The sequence below is a fragment of the Microchirus variegatus genome (genome assembly GCF_963457635.1).
Source record: "Microchirus variegatus genome assembly, chromosome: 2".
NCBI classification, from domain to species: domain Eukaryota; kingdom Metazoa; phylum Chordata; class Actinopteri; order Pleuronectiformes; family Soleidae; genus Microchirus; species Microchirus variegatus.
In genome coordinates, this window is record NC_139803.1 from 9,774,946 (window position 1) to 9,795,364 (window position 20,419).

Genomic DNA, 20,419 nt, shown 5'->3' on the forward strand with positions numbered 1-20,419 from the left:
AAGCAGCAGCAACGTTGGTGGAAAGGTACGAGTCAGAAAAGGATGTAACTGACACGGATGCTCATGCAGAACCTGCACCGAGTAAGGACAACCTTGCTCTGGCCGAGGCTGAGACCGAACTAGCGTGTGAAGCTACGTTGGCCGAAGCTGGACCAGCATGTGAAACCGCGACTGAGCCTGAACCGGTGATTGGGGCAGGGTCCGGACCTGAACCAAAACCAAAACCAGAGGTCAAGGTAGAACCAGAACCGGAGGTTGAGGCAGAGACTGAAGGTGACGCCAAGCCAGGGGTGAATGAGAACCTAGAGCCAGAGATAACAACTGAACTGGCCGAACTCACCCAAGACGTTGATGATGATGATCTCCTGGGAACAGGTAAACATGTAAGACCTCCGGGTTCAGATGCCAAGAAGGCCGCTGACGGGACGGTGGCCTCTGCTGAGAAAGACCCAGATGCCCTCAACCCCATTAGAGCGGTTCTCCTCAGATTCAGGGAGGGGAAGCATCTTGGTGACATCACCAAGATGTACAATTCAGTGTGGCTGGAAGAGCAAGAAATTCACACGCATCGATTCTTGTGTAGAGACTCACCGTCTGACGAGACTGACGCTGTCGTGAGAGTTAACATGGGAGACAAGCCCACTGGATACATCGCACAGGTGGTCATACACAAGACCGCAAAGTTACCCCAGTTCACTGACATCAAAGAGGAAAAAGGAGTGATGGAGGAAAACGCCTCCCACAACAACCTACAACACCGAGATGAGATCCTGAAAGCAGCGGAAAGGATCCTGAAAGGAGAGGGTTTTTACCTTAAACCCAGGACCTGGTCAGGTCAAAGTGGGAGGGAGGACGAGACAAAACCAACCCAGACTCCGGTGCCGCCAAATCAACTAAGGGGAGAAGACAACAACCTTGTGCAGGGAGACACGCCTTTGATGCTGGCCCCTATTAACTTCTCTAAGAGAGAGGAGAAGACGGGAACTAGGATTGACCCCACTGAAGGAGAAGTGGATGTAGGGACACCAGGACTTTGGAGGCCTCGTTGCGTCCTACTGAGCCAGATTGCTAGGCGGAACAATCCCTGGGATAGAGGCAGGTGGCACAGGGTTAGAATCCTCCACCACGTGGTGTTTCCGGATAGACTCCCACCAGCGGAGAAGTGGTTGGCTCGTACAGTAAGAGCCCCGGTTTCACCAAAGTGGGAGGCCGCACCAACAGTAAAAGAACTCAAAACTACGTTCCTAAACCTGCGCCTGGCCGCCCAAAAGGGAGTCACATTACCTGTCACGGCACTAGACAGACTCGCCGGCAGAGATGAAGCTTCAGGGCCCCGCGGCACTATGGTGGAGTCCAAAACTTCGCTCAGGAAGGGTCTGGAGTGCCCCTTGCCCCCGACAATGCTTGGATTAGCTCCCTCCTCACACAGGAGGCCCGCATAGTCAATTACGAGGGCGTTGCTGGAACACTGCTCGGAGTGAGGCCCAAAGCATGGGTGGTGCAGGGGCCTAGGTTCATCAGAAAAATCATTCACTCTTGCGTGCACTGCCATAGAACCAAAGTGAAGATAGGCAGACAAGTAATGAGTGACCTTCCCCTTGAACGAACTGAACCAGCCGCAACGTTTGAGTTAATGGCGCTGGACCTCTTCAGGTCCTATGTTGTCAGAGACACTGTGGAACCAAGAACAAAGATGGTAGTCTGGAGTGTGGTATTCAGCTGTGTGGCCTCAAGAGCAGTGTACGCTGGCATTTTGGGAGATCTGTCAACGGAAGGACTCGTGGAAGCGTACCAGCACTCCGCGGCTCTCAGGGGCCACCCAAAGAAGCCTTGGTCAGATCAAGGGACAAACTTTGTAGGTGCCAGGCCAGTTCTAAAGGAACTTTATAAGTTCCTAAATAGTGTCAGTAAGGATCAGATCCAGGCAAAGGCAGCGGCCACCGGGACCGATTGGACCTGGGTGCTTCACCCAGCAGACTCTCCACACCGGAACGGGGCAGCCGAGGCAGCAGTCCGTGTACTCAAGAGAGCACTGAGTAATGTTGGTGAGGAAGGCAACCTGACGGCACTAGAGTTCCAAACCCTCCTCTACCTGGCAGCCAATCTGTCTAACGAGAGGCCTATCGGTGCCAGAGCCCAGGTACGAGATGAATCGGTAGGAGTTATCACTCCCAACACGCTCCTGCCAGGTCGTGCAGGGCCTAGTGGGGACACTCAAGAGTTCGAGTACCCATCCTACCCTATCGTAAGACTGAGAGCGATTCAAATTGAAGTTAACAAGTTCTGGAAACGGTGGAGCCAGCTGGCGGGCCCGAGCCTTTTCGTCCGGCAGAAGTGGCACACACCTGCTAGAAATATTGCAGTTGGAGACTTGGTGTGGTTGGCCGACCAGAACGCGTTAAGAGGTCAGTTCAAGCTGGGCCGAGTCACAGAAGTATGTCCCGATGCGAAAGGTGTGGTACGAGACGCAAAAGTGAGAACCTGCCAAAGTTGCCCAGCCTCTGGCAGGCATTGCAAGAAAGGCCAGGGGGCGGAAAACTGTCCCTTCACCATCCCCCACAGGGATGTCAGGCGGCTGGTAGTCCTACTACCAGTGGAGGAGCAGAAATAAACAGTCCCCACCACGTGGTGTCCCACGTGGTCGCCCTCACCACGTGGTGCATTTCGGTTAAGGATCAAGACCCCCCCTCCACCAGTCGGTGGGGTGTTTCGGTCAAGGATCAAGACCCCCCCTCCACCAGTCGGTGGGGTGTTTCGGTTATGGATCAAGATCCCCCCTCCACCAGTCGGTGGGGTGTTTCGGTTATGGATCAAGACCCCCCCTCCACCAGTTGGTGGAGTGTTTCGGTAAAGGATACCATGATTAATTAACATGTAATCAATGTGTATCAGTATGTATGTATGTTTATGAAGCAAACCTTTAATTACGCACGTTGTGTAAAATGTGTAGTGCGTCAATGTAGGTACTGTTTAAGGACGTGGCTTTATGTACTTTAGGTAGATGTTACGTCTGCTTGAATCTTATCGTCATCAACAGATTAATTGTAATCTATTACAAATGTTTGAATTAGTTGCTGTGGCTTACTTGGGTTCAAGAACCAGGAAGCCAAGTGGGAGGTGTAGAACTTTCTAGCAGTTGCCCAGCGCGTACAGTGCGAACTCAAAGGGCGATTGTCATCAAAGCAGTCGTCATCAAAGCTTTGATGACCAAAGTGCTTCTTGTATATAGCAAATCCTTTGTTTGTTTGTTGTCATCTGTAAATGATCATCAGAACCTGTATGATTTGCCGGTTTACAACCTATTAAGTAGTGTATTAAGTTGTGTTTAGAATAAAACCCCTTAAAGACACTCGAGTTGTCCGCCATACTTGTTCTGGTCGCCCTTTCCAGAGGGTAGTTTATTGAGCTGTAAGGAGCAGCTGGTAAAAAACTGGACAATGTCCATGGAGAAAAGCAGTTTTAACAAATTCAGAGTTCATTCTGAGAAACATTCCAGACCTGGTGCTGTGGTTGCTCATGTGGTGCATAAACAGGAAGTTTACCTAACAAGGGAAAATGGGATAAAATGAATAGGATTATACATTAATCATAAGTGAAAATATGACAAAATAACATATATGGACATTTTCAATACATATCCTGCTGCAGTGGCCTTTATCAGTAACATATTTTACAACGTGATATATAGAAGTGGAGATATTTGACATTTCCGAGCAAATATATTCTGATATGCCCGGATTTACACGTTCAAGATACAATTATCTCGCGGCTCTGTGCCCGAAGCATCTTATTCCAGCAGATACATATCACAAAAAAAGTACTGCGCGGACAAGATTTTACTTTATCTCAGACACTTCACATCTACCGTGTCATTTGGGTTGAATTTAAATAGAGAGATACATTGTTTTGTGTCCTCACAGCCGGCGTCTGCAGCGGCGCGGCAAAACAGTCTGGATATTATTGCGAGTGAAGAGGACCATTCCCTGCGGCGAATAATTCTCTTGTCAATAATGCATGCATTCATATAAATTACGTTTTTTGTTTTTTTATCTGGCCTCTCCAAGCTCCTTCTTACTCCTCCTCCTCACCTTCCTCTCTTTATCCTTCACCTCTCATTTCTTTCCCTCCATGGCTTTCTGCACATCACCCCCCATCTTATTCTTGGTCAGATTAATAAGTGATGACCAATCTCGGCATGGGTGTGAGTTAGTTTGTTTCCTCTTAGACAAACTTCAGATACAACAACACACTGTGCTGCTGGTGGAAAGAGGACTGAAATATTCTACTCAAGTAAAAGTACCACCATTCTCATTTGATTTTACTTGAGTACAAGTAAAAGTACTGGTTTTAAAAATACTCAAGTTAAAGTAAAGGTCACAAATGCTCACTCAGGGTTCTTAATTAGGGCCACTTCACCTCGTCGCTCACCTGTCCTCATCGTTCATCTGTCCTTGTCGTTCACCTGTCCTCGTCAATCAACTGTTCTCATCATCATTCACCTGTCCCCGTCATTCACCTGTCCTGTCCTCCCCATTCCAATGTCCCTTCTTTGTCGCTCACCTGTCCTCTTCATTCACATGTCCTCGCCATTCACCTGTGCTCATTGTTAATCTGTCTTTGTTGCTCATCTGTCCTTGTCGTTCGCAATTTACCTTTCCTCGTCATCATTCACCTGTCCTGTCCTCACCATTCCCGTGTCCCTTCTTTGTCGCTCACCTGTCCTCGTCATTCACCTGTCCTCATTGTTAATCTGTCCTTGTCGTTCGCCTGTCCTCGTCATTCACCTGTCCTCAAAATCATTCACCTGTGCCCGTCATTCACCTGTCCACTTCGTCATTCACCTGTCCTCGTCATTCACCTGTCCCCGTCATTCAGCTGTCCTCGTCATTGACCTGTCCTCATCATCATTCTCCTGTCCTCATCGATCACCTACCCTCATCATTCACCTCTCCTCGACGCTCACCTGTCCCTGTCAATCTCCTGTCCTGTCCTCTCCATTCCTGTGTCCTGTCTTCGTTGCTCATCTGTCCTTGTCGTTCGTTCACATGTCCTCGTCATTCACCTGTCCTCGTCATTCACATGTCCTCATCATCATTCACCTGTACTTGTCATCATTCGCCTGTCTTTTAAAAACTGACATTAAAATGAACAAGTACACAAAAAACCTACTCAATTACAGTAACGCGAGTAAACGTAATTCATTACCCTCCACCTCAGCGCATCAGTGTGGCTACACACATGCACACACACCACAGTCCCCGCTGAGCCATCACAAGATCATGGCTCTCGAAATTAAATCACATGAAATTAGATTGGAGCTTCTGAAACATCGCTGAGGAGCAGAAGAAAAGTGGATGGAAGACGAGTGCGGGGAAAGCAAGGGGAAGGAAAGAGAGGCGGCTAAAGTGTTTCTGTAGGTTTAAGGTGAAAAACGAGGTCGCAGACAGACAGACGTAAGGGACACGAAAGGTAAAGTTAAGGAGAAATGATGGCGGAGATAAGGGGGAACAAGAAAATGAACCTGCAGGACATTGCGAGTCTGATTCTGTTTGACATAACGGAGCCTTTTGTGGAAAAATAATCATGATGCAATCTTTTTTTTTTCTTTTTGATGTCGTTTCATGTGTGGCCAGCTCATCAGACTCAAGTGACAGGAATATTCAATGCAGCTACCATGGGGATTACCATGGCAACATACTATTAGCTTTCTGAGTCATTATTCTCATTGGACCAAACGCAGGGCTGGAACCAGCTCTGATTTTAAATAACACCATTAACATTATCATGCATTTTTACAGTGAATGCACCATTCACAAAGTGGGGACTATCTTACAGAAAATACCCTAGTTGTTTTTTGTGAGTAATGCTCTGACTCTGTGGCAATGAATTACTCTATAAAGTCTCTGAAACTCTGGTTTCTTTCTTCTTCTTCTTTTTTTTAAGGCATTAGTATCACCCCTGGGATGGAGCACTACATTGGAGATAGAAGCAGACGACCATGGAGGGGGATCTTCATCTGGACTTGGGCAGTAAATCACAAAAAGCCTGATAACCAGAGTCCATCATTAACACCCTAATTTACCCCTTTTCCTACCTCTTGGTCTTTTCCCCCACCTCTCCAAGTCGCCTCATCTCACTCCGGTTTACATCTAATTCCCTTAACTCTCCCTCCACAGCCCAATTTTCTCAGTTCATCAGTTGCCTTTCTCTACCCCCCTCTCCCCCTCCTTCCGCCTGCCCTATCCTCTCCTTCCCTATTCTTGCTGGCAAATCCCCCAGAGATGCGGAAAAGGAGGTCAGCTTTGTCACAACACAGGTTCACAATTCTTTGCCACCGCGTTGCAGGGCTGCCAGGACGAGGGATTGATGGTTTAGGGGGTTTTCCGGCCCAGAGACTTGAGGCTATACTGAGCAGACATCATCATCTACAGGGGGATGAACGCAATGGAAGCCAAAGATAGAAAGTAAAGAAAGTGCAACATTAAAACACAGCATGCCGGTGATTAAATACGGCAAGAGAAACGGATCTGTATTTAACGACGGCACACGAGTTAGTGAAGTCAGTGGGGAGAACTTCACTTTTCCTGCTAAAAATAAACAGCTTGTAGAGGAAGGTAATCCCAATTTCCCATTTTTTTGCACCTACCCTTGGCCCCTCCCCCCCTTGGAACCGAGTTACAAAGGATAGTGGATAAATGAACTTGGGAAATACCAGTTCATGGTATGTCCAATAGTCTGGAAACAAGTGTTTTTGTTAGACAGTTAACGAGTTAGACACGCTATGCTGTGGTGAGCATGCAACAGGGGTATAGGGCAATGGGTGAAAGGAGATTGACTCAAACTCTCAATCTTATTTATCCAAATTATGCTTTTCCACTACAGAGCAGGTACTTAAAAAAGTACCAAGTACCAGGTACTATTGCTGATGAAAAAGCAAAATAACCGTCACGTGCAGAGCCGAGGTGTGCTTGGACCATGTAGTGGAAAAGTGACATTGAACGTCTCTTTCAATTACCAAAATATGTCTTTTATCCTCTCTCAGCTCTGTTTTGGTTGCTAAACGCTCGACGCTGTTCTCCAGATTGGCGTACTTTGTTGCTGGGATATTTCACACAATGGGTTTATCAAAGCTTTCATCACTGAAAACAGCTGTCAACTTGAAACCAAAACAATCATCTGATCTAGTCTAAACTTCCACTATACAAAGATAGATGGAAATGCAAAAAACAACAACAACAAAAAACAGCTCAGTTACGCAGTCACTGTACAAAAACACTACTGCGACTAACCTCGCAGCTGTCATCACCATCATTGAAATCATGTCACGGGCGTTTGTACATTTACTGCCTCGCGCTTTGTTTCAAATCGTCGTTTGATGTTTACCGTTCTCTTTGAACCAAAGTGAAGGAGACGGAGCTCATTAACAAGACAGTGTGCGATTCATTAGGATTAAGAAATACATAAATAATCGAGCCACACAGCATCAGAAGTGAAATCTCTCTCACACACACTAACAAACAAACGCGCAGGATTCATAGAGTTCACTTCTGTCTGTATAATATATATTTTTTTCAGGTCTGTATTTTACAGAAAAAAAACTAGGTTAACCTAAATAGGTTTTTGCGGCTCCCAGAGGGGTTAAAAAAGGCACTTCTGATACTAGAGGTTGCAGACACCTGGTCTATGGCCATGGTTCTCAAACAGCGGTAACACCACGGGTACACAGGCAGAAATACTGTTATACTGTATATAATAATTATATAATAATTAAATAACCAAATTCAATTTTGTTATACCAGTGTCTGACACTGTATATGTGAGGAAGAGGAGGAGAGCAAAATTATCTTATTTGGGAATAAATCTGCCTCCTGTGAAAAGTCTGTAGCTGATTTTTTCCACTGTATTTTAACGTTGGCGATATTTTCTCATGCTGTACTTTTTTGAGAACCACTGGGACAGAGGCCACATCATGTTACATCGTCAAAGAACTTAACACACACTCGCACAACACACCCGGCAACAAAAAACACAAGGAGACAGAACGTCCCGATCGATTTTCCTGCAAAATATCAACGTACATGTGGCGCGTACGTCCTTGTCTGTGACCGTGTACTGCACATATAAATGTGTTCGCACACACACACGCACACACACACACACACACACACACACACATACACACACACACACTATTGATTCTGTAAGATGGGGGGATCAGAGACATGTGGGAAAGAGAAGGATTTCTGCAGAAGCAATTAAGCGCCAGTTAGTGTCACTCAGCGAGTCTACAAGGAGCTGCGCCCTCTCGCCCAAACGTTACCTCTCCTCTTTAGTATTCATTCGTTTGTTTCAGAAGTACCGAGGACATGAAAGGCTGCTTGGATGAATGACATGATGAGGGAGAGAGAAAGATAAAGACATCAATCTTTTTTTTTCAGACTTAAACGGAGCATGTGAGGAAGAGGAAACATTTTTTTTTTTTACCCCCTACAATTACAATGTCGACAGTGCCGTAGAATAATAATTAGGATCGGGTAAACCCATTTTTTAATTTCCTCTGTCTTTGTCTGCTTATTAAATCCATCATGAAAGAGAGAGCGTGTGAGTCCAGAATATAATGGGATATAAACTAAATGATAAGCGTTAATACTGTTTTTTTGTTTTCTTTTTGAGTGAATGGGTAAATGTGTCTCTGTGGGTGCTGTTGTTGTGTATACATGATGTATATAATGTGATTCAGGACCACCGCAGTATAGGAGGACAAAGGCATAAAGGACAAACTTAACATGGAGAGGCTGCTCTTCATTAACATGAGAACAAACTGCAGGCTAACTGTAGGCTCCCAGCGCTGTAACGCTCCTTAAAGTCAATTTCAGTTTTGTGAGCATAATATAATATTTTCTTTTATACCTCACCTTTAGGAGAATAGAAATAAACTTTCTTGTAATTTCCTGCTCCAGTGGTGTCACTAAAATAGAGGCTAATTATTTACAACAAATTGTGTTGCTGTTGTTGCCGTTTTTGATCAATACTTTTAAAACAACCTTTCAGTATTACGTGAATCATCTGCACCGAGGTTATTACCTGCAGCCAGGCTCCAATTGGACGACACCAATCACTGGTGTCCACTCAAATGTGCCATGTCTTATCATCTATTTTCCTCTAGATGGCAACAGAATTTGCAAAACTGGCCATTGTCGTCCCTTTTGCTACTGGGTTTTTTGAAATGTTTACAATGACACCCAGAACCTTTCATTAATGGACTGTACCAGTAAAACTAAAAGGAAAGGGGATTTTATCAGCTTTGCGAAAGTGTTTCAGTGTCATGACTCGATGAATGTGAAAAACACACAAACAAGCATCATTTAAATATTACTTTTTGGTATCAAATGAAAAAAAGAAAAAAGCATAATAATAATAATAATGTCTTATTATAATAAATGTCTTTATTTCACTAAACCAACACTCGTTCTTTCCTGTCACTGGTATAACATTAGCTTGTGCGCTGATGGCAAACTTCACAATGTAATCTGACTGGTTTGAATGATGACATTGGCACCGAGTTAAATATTTTCATGGTGACATCTGTTGTTCATGTGAGGAAAGAATTAAGTCATACCCCACTGAGTTTTCCCGAGGAGAAGGAGGAGGATGGGGTGGATGGTGGGAATGTTTAATGGCAGTTGAAAGGTAATTTTAAACCAATTAATCAAAGTTATTTCTGTTAACAAGAACGGTTCTGTGACCTTAATGTTTAACCACAATGACAAAGATCTGCCTAAAGTGTTTTGGCTTTATTTTTTTAATTAAACATTTACTATGTTATTATATCAGAAAGTAAGACAGATGGGGTTGTAATTTCTCCTTTATCATAAGGAGTGTCCTACCTTTTCGACTGTAAGGACCAGGGCAGCAGTTGTCATATTTCTGAGAGGTGGAGGAGAGGGAACGTCATGTCATGTCATGTCACAATAAAGACACAGTAAGGCATCATTCAAACTTAACCACTGTACAAAAAGCTTCCCTCATCATCAATGCAAGCCCAGGGGAAAAAATACAAAAAACTTGACACCTGCTTTACTACAAAGTCTAAACTCATGACAAGTCATTTTTATGAAGTGGATCAGTGTGAAACGTCTGTTGTGCCTTGTGAGTGATGTGGAGATGGGGAGTTATTGATTTATATTAACTATAAAATTATTAATGTGATCAATGCTGTTAACGTGTTTGTTTACCAAAATTGGAGGGTTTTTTTTGTGTGCCTTAATGAAAAGGATCATTAAGAGTCATAAAAGCACACTCTTTGTTTTAATTTCATCAGCACAGAAAGAAAAGGGGAGGATGAAGATGTAGGGATATTTCATTTGTATTGTGTTAAGTAACTCCCCCAGGGTGCACGTAAATGGTTTTAAATTTAGTGCTCAGCAGCCAATCAGACCGCAAGGCAATCACTCACTCACACAGTAAATGTGTCACTACTCCACGAATCACTTTGAACATGGAAACTGGATTTGTTAGTAGGTTTTTGATTTCTTTGTACTATTATGTCTTAAGGAAACACATTGATTTTAAATGTCCTCATACACTTGCGGTTGCTTCCTGTGTTGAATCTGGGGATCATTCTGCAATTTGAAAGACACCAATCCAGTCCCTGCATAAGAGAAACCTCCAGGGAAGTCATGATTCCTGACAAAAAGGGCAATGTAGGAAGACAATGAACTCTGTTAAATTGGGCGAGAGCATCTGCAAAATGCTGGAAGGGAAGTGCAGCAGAATTATACGGCAGTGGGGATTCGGTTTGACGAGACGGAGAGTGTGCTGGTGCCAGGTTGTTAGCAGATTGTGAATATTTACCAGATAAATAAACAACTGGAAGTTTAGATGGAGAAGATTTACATTTACACAAGCAAATAAAAGTCCACAATTTCTCTCTCTGTATCTCTCAAACACACACACACACACACCACACACACACACACACACACACACACACACACACACACACACACACACACACACACACACACACACACACACACACACTGCTAATTACTGACAGGAGGATACTCAGGGGGGCAAGGAAAAGAGAACTGCTCACCTTGGGACTTGTTGTGGCCTCCAGCATTGTTGAACCTGCAGTTCTCCCACTTAATCACTATTGCTGCCAGGTGGTCACATGATCGAGAAGGAACTAGGCCGCAATGGAGGAGCAGGGGAAACTGTGTGTGTGCGAGAGAGAGAGAGAGAGAGAGAGAGAGAGAGAGAGAGAGACAGTCAGAGTGAGAAAACCAGACCATAGTAACTTAGTTACACCAAGAAACACACACACAGAGTCTGGTTTCCACGACTTCAGAGGACATTACATTCATTTCCTGGAGATTCATTCGAACCTTAATCGTAACTACTACTAACCTTAACCCAACTCATAACCTCATCCTAACAAATCTTCACCATAAAAAAATGTCATAATTTTAATTATGTGCACTTGCTTTTTGTCCCCTTAATAAGGACAAGTCCTCATATCGTGAGTGTATAAACAGATTTAGGTCCCTACAACATAGTAATACCTGGGATGTTTGTATAGCAAGGACATTCATTAACATAATGCATTCCCTAGTCCCTTACCCTAACATCAACCATCACAACTAAGTTCCGAACCTTAACCTTTACCCTAACCCTGACCTAAACTTAATTCTAGCCCGGAACCTAAAACCAGGTCTTAACCCTGAAAAAGCCATTTTAAGATGTGTTAGTAGTACTTTCCTTGGTATATAAATGTGTTGGTCGTCACAAAGATACCATACAAGAACACAGACACACACAGACACACACACACACACACGGAGGAATCACTTTAAGAACAGTATTTATCATAAAATGACAGTTTGTCAATACTTTAACATCACAAATGCACACAAACACAATATTATTTCAAAAATAGTGATGGACATCAATAGAGCTGCCCCCTGTTATTCTGCTGTGTGTATATTTCCTGCTGAGTCATCTCACCTTTAGATTGTTTTTGCTTGTATGCCAAATCTTGTTTTCCAGGCGAACAAGCGAAGTTTTGACACCCAGGTGGCAGAAGGTAGAGGAAAATGGAGTGGCTCCATTATGTAAGTGGCCCCAGTCTGACGCTTACTATTTGAACACAGTGTGACAGGTTAGAGACGTTAATCAAAGCGATGGTAGTAAATGTTTTTGGCAGTGGGATTTTTCTGACAGACAATGAAACAAAGTGCAAACACAGTCAAGTCTTATGTCACTGCCTTTATCTGTCTGGACCTGTTGGGAAGTAATCCGATGAGGGCAGCAGCCGCAATAGTGAGTCCAAAAAAAGCAGAGTCATTGTGATGATTTAAACACACACACACACACACACACACACACACACACACACACACACACACACTAACCTTACCCATAATGTGACTGTGTAAACAGTTTTATGTGTCCCCACAACATTAGTAATACATGGGCACATGTAAAAACAGAAGTGGAAAGTAATGGATTACATTTACTCACGTTACTGTAATTGAATAGGCTTTTAGTGTATACATCTATATACATCCATGACTATACTTCACTACATTTTAAATCACATCCGCTCCCTCGGTGCATCACACTAACAGGTAACTCACAGCTAACATTTTTTGGTTCCCACCGGACAGTTTTCCTAACATTCCCCCCGAATGTTAGTTTGTGGCTGCACATTTGGTTTCCAGAACGTTACTTTGTCATTATTATATACCACTATATTACTTATTGTATTATAAATATGTAACATTATGTTATACAACCTTTAAAGAACGTTCTCTAAACACATACCTGCTGATAAAATAAACACACTCACACACACACACACACACACACACACACTGCAGAGCGCCCACGCGCACACGCGCACACGCATCTCATTTCCGCTCTCTCGTCCTCCTTTTTTCTGTCGCTTTTAACTTCTATCACAGCCCACTCTCCGTCATAACTATTGGGGCAACAAAGGGTGCACAATTTGGGGCTCAGCCTTCCAATAATGTCGGACATTATTATTTCCACTTACCCGCTGTTAAAGCACCACAACCACCAAGCCCCCGTCAGCCTGTCAATCAAACAGGGACACTCCCACTTCCGAACTGAAATAGTGTAAATTCCGATACCGATAAATAAACACAACATATATCTATGGGCAAAATTAAAGGTACATTACATGACTATTATCTGAGTACTGTGACTGAGTAAGAGGCCTTAAACTACAGAGGCGATTCTAGAGTCTGTAGGGGTCCAAAGCAAAAATTCCCAGGGGGCCCTTCCAACCAGTGTTCCTCACCTTTATGTTATAATGTGACACCAATGAAAAATGTATGAATTAAAACATTTTTTTTTTCAAAATGAATGAAATAACATGGAAAAACCTTGTAATTAAAAAGTATGTGAAAAATATAAATGTAAAGAACAACATAATACTGTAAATAGCTTTTAAAAAACTATATAAACTTAGTAAAAAAAAATACATTATACTGTAAAGAACCCACATTATAAAACAATATAAATATATAGAACAATAAAATACTGTAAATAACTGAAAAAAACATATAAACTGAGTAAAAACGATATATATGATATATGATAGATATAACTTTACAGAGGTTAAAGTGAGGTGGGGCCCCCTTAGGGAGGTTTCCTACTGAGATGTCATTGCAAATCGTGGCTGGTCGCTGCACATTTCAGCAAAAACAGCCCTCAGGCTCCAAGTGTCGGGGGCCCCCTATCGGCTCGGGGCCCCAAGCAGTTGCCTGCCTTGCCTGTTCACAAGCTGCGCCTCTGTTAAACTATATTAAATTGTGTTGTTTCATTTATTTTTTAAAGCCTGATGCCAAAATGTTGTTGTATGCAAAATTAATAATTACATTTATCTGTCAGGCTTACAAGGAATACCAGTCTGAAAGTGGACACCGAATAAAAGCATAGCCAAAAAGTTTAATTAAGTTTGTATTTTATTATTATTATTATTATAAAACAACTTTTTACGATAGCGTCGTCCAACATGTGACGACAAAAGACGTGTCCTCCTGTCTTATCGATCCTCGGCCATATCAACATCTCATGTTGATGAGCTGCGTCTCAGATACGGGGGAGGCCTCAACCTTCACGGTCGCGGTCCGTCCATACAAATGAGGATCGATCGACTAATGTTTGCGGAATGCTTCATACTCACAGACACACTTCCGAACATGCACGAGGTACTGACACACAAAGTATGACCTACCACTCCCACATCCTATAAGCACACACACACACATGAGATCAATATCATCTTGTCACCTTCATCACATTTGCAGAGCAAAGCAAAAACGCAGTGTGACCTCCATACTTCTGTCACTGAGTAATGTCAGTGATTGTGCTCACACTCACTCACTCACTCACTTTATTAAATGTATCCCAAGATAATATTAAAATTAAATAAAGCGTGAATTCATCTCCTTAACCCTGAGTGCTCAATCTGAATGCTATACATACCCCATACATGCGTATAGGTCACCTTGTGTGACGAAGCATCTTCCCATACCAAGCAGGATAAATTGATATAAGTGTGAATGTATAGATTTGATGGAAAGTTGTGATCTATTAGGAGAAAAGCTTCCTCAAACATAAGTTAGAATATTCTTGGGTAATGTGTGCATGCGCATGTGTCTCTGTGTGTGTGTGTGTGTGTGTCATTTTCCATCATTTGAAGTTGGATAGTTGTTTCCTCCTCCTCGGTGCCACCAGCTGTTTATCTCAACACACTCAACTCCAAACATTTGCATAATTTTATGGAGCAGTGGGATCCATTAAAAAAAATGTTAAAAAGGCAGTTGCTTCTGAGCACCCTTTGAAAAAGCCACTTCAGATTTGTTATATTTGGATGAAACAGTAATGTAGATTTTAACAAAATACTGCGTACTGTGAATCTAACTTACTAGCTTTCATTTTTTTTCCATTTTATTTTTGTTTCTTGGACATTAAAGTAAGAAACTGTACATTCTTAATGGAACTTGCACTAAAACTATAGGTGAAACCCTACATATACTGTAAACACTTCTTCATACAAAATCGTGTGTTTACTTCAATTCCACTGAGTCAACCAAAAAAAAAGAAGTTTAGGATATATTTCAGCACTGATATCGATATATTCCATGTTTTGGAACACAAATATTCCATAACCGAATAAAGCCCGCATGAAAATAACCACTATATCAGAATGATTCGATTTGCTGCAGCAGATTGGCCTGATTCAATTTGCACACAGGATTTACCCAGACAGCTCCTGCCTGTGCCGCGGCTCACACCGGCGGTGAGTGAGTGAAATAAGTGTCCGATCGACAGCGTCTCAGACCAAATAATGTCGTTTGAGGCCTCTGAAGAGGAGGAATATAGGATTTAATGTGTGTTTTTACGTGTGCATGTGTGCTTTTTTTCTCCCACCTCAGTGCTGCTGCTGCTGCATGGATTTGCATCTCAATTACAAAGTTTCTCAGCTCAAGAAATTGCCGTCTCTGTCGGTTGCACCATCCTCAGCGACAGCACTATTTGAAGCAAAATGAAAGCATCTTGACCCTGTGGGATGATAAATAGATAAAATGATACGATAAAAGAAAAACATCATGACGAAAAGCATATGGAAATTAACATTTGATTTATCTGAATCAACACTCAGATCCAGTCAGTTATCATGAAATGCATGACAGTTGTTGTTGCAGGACTACATTCAGCTCTGCCTCCATTACTCTCTCAGGCATCCATTCATCCATTCATCCATTCATTCATGCCTTGCCAAGTTCACCAGTGTGATATCAAGCAGGGGAACACCTTGCTCTCATCTGGAGTGCAGCAAAATAGCCATGAAAGGATCAATATCGCTCAAAAGCCTATGCATTGTGTTTATCCCCTGGTACCTGCTGCTTGACCTCTTTCCCCAGTCCTATTTTTTTTTAAAGAAAAAAATCCAATATATAGTGCAGTGTATAAGCAGAGATATTGAAACCCCTTACTTACTGCTGCATGACATCCCTCATCACCCCATTTTACCTCTCCACATGCCACACACACTCAAGGAAAATGAATTGACTTTGCATTCTTGCTTTTGCTGAGACAAGGCCTCCAGCATCTAATTATTTCACTCCTTTAACTGCCGCCACAGCACAATCCTTTCAAAGGCACATTGTCTCTCTTTTCTCTCTCTGTGTAAGATGTGATTTCAAATGCTGTACGTCGGTGTGGCCCTTCCTCTCCAGCCCGGCTTCATTCAGTCTTTAAATGCACCTGTGCCCATTTCTCCACCATTATTGTAATCTGTGTGCCAAATGCCAAGAGACAGATCACAGCTACGTATAACAAATGGTTGGAGGGGGGGGGTCACAGCAAAACCAATCTCCCGGCAAAATGAACTTACAGATCGTCCTGTGGCTGCTGGACATCGTGCAGTGATGAGTTCCTGTGACATCTCCCGACTTTTCTTCTGTACGTGTGTAATCATGATCTCATCTGAGTAACAAATCCATGATTTATTGCAGAGCATGCATTCTGGTCACTGCAGATCCTTTGCTTTTGCAATGGTAAATTCAATTTCTCTGACTCAGAGCTAAAACTGCCCATCACCCCTATACCTGCCCAGTACAGAATACCAGGTATACCTTGTGTATAGTGTATTGTATATTGTGTATTGTGTATTGTGTCTAGCGTGAACTGACACCTTCCTACAACATCTGCAGGGAGTCGGCTACCCGATACCTACAGTAGACAAAGAGGTGTGAAAACACTGCCGTGAATGGCAGACTCTTTGTCTGTTGGAGGAATGCAAAAGGGGAGTTGCTCAGGTATAAATGTGGATGGCTCACTTTGCTCAGGGTCTTTTCTCCAGCTAGGATCACTCCTACAAAGATTGACCTCTCGTCGGCCAGCAGAAATTCTCTATTTCATTCTTCACCAGCAGCAGAGAATTTCCACAACTCTTCAGCAGTGCAAGAGTCACTGGTGGAGTTCAGTCTGAAAAACGTCCAAACCGGGCCTTTTCAGTTGTTGGCCTTTAGGCTATTATTATATTATGAGAAATGTATGAAATTAAAGATGTTGTGGTGGACAGGCCTGTAAACACCATCCTGTCACAGTTCATTCATTTTTCCACTCACCTGCCACGAACACCAGCTTTTGTGTGTTAAATTTGAAATTTGAACAAACGCATAATGAAAATAACATTTATTAGATTTTTTTGTCTCACTGTCCAAAGAAACAAACCAAAAAACTTATGCACAGGCATTTTTCCAATTCTCTCCTCTCCACACATTGGCTTTGACATGCAACTTTACAGCTTTCAAATGAAGGTAATGCAAATATGCAAAGTCTTCGATACACTCTGCGTTTAAGGGTATTAACCTGAATTTGGCAATAAGTTAACCTGATTTAATTTAACTTAATTCATCCTGTGGGGTTAAATTAACCTTAGCCAGAAAACCCCTCCTCCTCTGAGTGAACAACTAACCATGAGAATGAGCCACTCTCGGCTTCCTCTCTGAGCGGCCAACAAAAACCACCACCTACTTCTTGTCTCTCTCACTTGTAAACTCCACTGTCTCTCAGCAACACTGTCTGTCTTGTTCCTGAAAAAGGAAATCCACAGAGCATCAGCATGGTGTCTGCTGGGAAACAGATTCTAGGTATCGTCCTGGTCATCATCAGCTTTGCTCTCTGCATCTGGAAAGTCTTCCGTGCCTTACCTCAGGACTGGCAGACTGCCGCAGGAGTCATCATCATCGCCATCTTCCTTGGGGGCTTTGGAATTATTCTCGCTATACTTGGAAGCATGTGCAAGTCTGCTGGAGCACCTACACCATCACGCCAATACTCGCTCTGTGGACAGCAGCAAGGCCTCACTTTGAAATGGTGGACAATCAAAGAGAGAGAAGCATGTGTTTCAAACATGCTGTAAAATCAAGCATCAAGAGGTTCCAGGCTCAGATACTCTTATAACATGTTGTCTATGTCTGTGAAGAACACACGTGTTTGTGCTACAGAGCAAAGCAAAAGTTCTGTTGCTGTTATATTTATATATATGTGCTGAGTGATACTTTGGCTTCTCATCAAACACCTGAATATTGATGATTTTGAATAGTGTTTGAGGTGAACAGGGTTCGTTTGTTGGGCGTAATTATGTTGTACGGCATTAAAAGGAGATTATCTTTGATGAATTGCATTGTTTTTGTACATCTTGTCGTCAAAGAGACCCAAGATAATGAATGATAACTAAAATAAGTGACATATTTGTTCATACATGGGGAGATAAGATGCTAAACACATGGTGTGACCCATTATTGGTGGCAAAGTTGGACTTAAAGGTGCTATATGCAAGAATGTGGCCAAAAACGGTTACTATTTCAAATTCAAAATAGCGAGGTATTTTAGGTTTCGTTTTCTGACGTAACTGACAACCCGTGGTTGCTCTGCAGCTGAGACTCTACTGACTGCAATGATTCGTAGACGGCGGTAGGTGGCGCCACATGCCAAAACATGATTTCAAAACATAAACATGATTTGCAGTCTGCAAAAGATTTTTTTTAATGCAAATATTTTGGCTGTACTGTTGTTGTTGGTGAGTTCAGTTTGTTATATGAACATTATTCCTGAGTCTCTGTGACATATTAGGAGGATTTTATGGCCAGTTGCTTTAGATTTATTACATAATGCACCTTTAATAACCCCTTAAACCATTTATAAATATTAAAAGAGTGAAAAGTAGTACAGTACACAATCATCATTTTACATAGTTAAAAGTAAGACTTTCCAGGTTCATAAAGGTGACCATTTTCCCCAATTGCATTGCTCCATTTGACAAAGAAATCATTAAAAATGTTTCGTTTTTGGACAAAAGACACCCGAGATCACCATTTATCATTTTGAGGTTAGGGAAACACCAAGCAGCATTTTCTGACATTTTAATCAATCAACAGATGAATCGATTGATGATGAAAAAAATCATCAGTTGCAGCTCTAATTGACATTGGACAGTTTCTGATAAAGGTAGACAACACCAGAGACGTATTCTTCATCGTCCTGCTCCGACACAGCTCGCTGCCATTTTTCCACCTCTTTGACCTCTACACGACTCCAGAGCCCCTCATCCTCCATCTTCCTCAGCTCAAGGTCCAGGGCGCTTCTGTATTCCTGGTTGCTCTTGCCACCTCTTGCCGTCATGCAAATGTAGCCACCTAGTGGACACAGAGGACCATGCAATGATGTGTCAGTGCTCAAAACTCATTTGCTGCTAATGTACAGTGAGAATATGAGGAGCTCACTTACTTAGAGCAAAAAGATCAGTGTTGCCTTCTAGAGAGCAACAAAACAAAAAACAACCCTCTCACCTGGTTTAGTGCATTTGCACATGTGTCTGACCACAGTGACGGGGACGTGACCAACGCTCAGTGCTCCAGAAATCACAACCACATCAAATGAATCTGCAGTGGGGAGAAAAAGGAGCAGTTTGAGGTTTAAAATGTCTTAATTACAACAGTGGCTTTGTTTAAAATGGACAGAGATATTCCAATATAAATCCAATGAGGCCCTGTGAGCATTCAATTTGATTGGATGAACCTGAGCAAAGTCATGCTTAGAATAAGCAGCAACCATTAAGTCACATGTATCATGATCAGACTATGCTCTGTGAAATGTGAAATAACATGGAACTGCAAATACTAAATATAAAATGAAAATATAGTTTTAAGAAAACCCTGACTATGATGATGATGATTACACACTGAATCACAGCGGTCAATGAGCCGCGTGGAAACGGCACACTATTAAATTACCCATTTGGAAAGGTAGAGGCTCATCTCCCAGCATTGACTGCTTCAGGTCCTGGTACAAGCCGCTCTTTCTGGCCTGCTCCAACATGGCCTCGCTTCCATCAACGCCCACAAACTGTCCAAATCCATTGTCCTTCAGCTGCGTAGACGGAGATCGGTCGTCGTTAAGTCAGACTTGACAATTTCACTGAACATAAAACCATATTAACAAGGTCTGTGGCTGTTCCTGTTTTAGCAAGTTTTACCAGTTTGGCCACCATTCCTGTGCCACAAGCCACATCCAACACAGTCACTGTCCTGCGGTCACCAGTGAAGTGGGAGGAGATCATGTTCGCAGCCAGACATGGTGCACGGTATCCCAAAACAGCCACATCCTGTTCAAACAAGATTTAAGAAACATCCGTGGATTTTAACACAAAAAGAAGCAAAGAAAACGTGAAGAGAACTTGTGTAGTTGCTCTATCTGTAGATACAATATAAGGTGTCTGCTGTGACATCACCCATGTGTTATCAACCTACAATGAAAGAAAATGTATGAGAACCCTTTGGAATTACCTGGGTCTGATGACGAGGTCACCTGGAAA

At 42.7% G+C, this 20,419-nt stretch overlaps 2 protein-coding genes across 2 annotated transcripts in view; one reads left to right on the forward strand and one right to left on the reverse strand.

The window, feature by feature from the left end:
• Positions 1-20,419, forward strand: part of LOC310943323 (claudin-4-like) — a gene marked incomplete at its 3' end in the record, with an annotated part of 222,219 nt that overhangs the window by 171,993 nt on the left and 29,807 nt on the right. The gene's annotated exons all lie outside the window — the stretch shown is intronic.
• LOC310944704 (methyltransferase-like protein 27) lies at positions 19,024-20,332 on the reverse strand (the record flags this gene model as incomplete). The annotated part of the gene is made up of 5 exons (XM_083910511.1): positions 19,024-19,241; positions 19,395-19,487; positions 19,839-19,974; positions 20,081-20,209; positions 20,309-20,332. The coding sequence occupies 5 exons, from the start codon at positions 20,330-20,332 to the stop codon at positions 19,024-19,026; spliced, it is 600 nt and encodes a 199-aa protein (XP_083766637.1).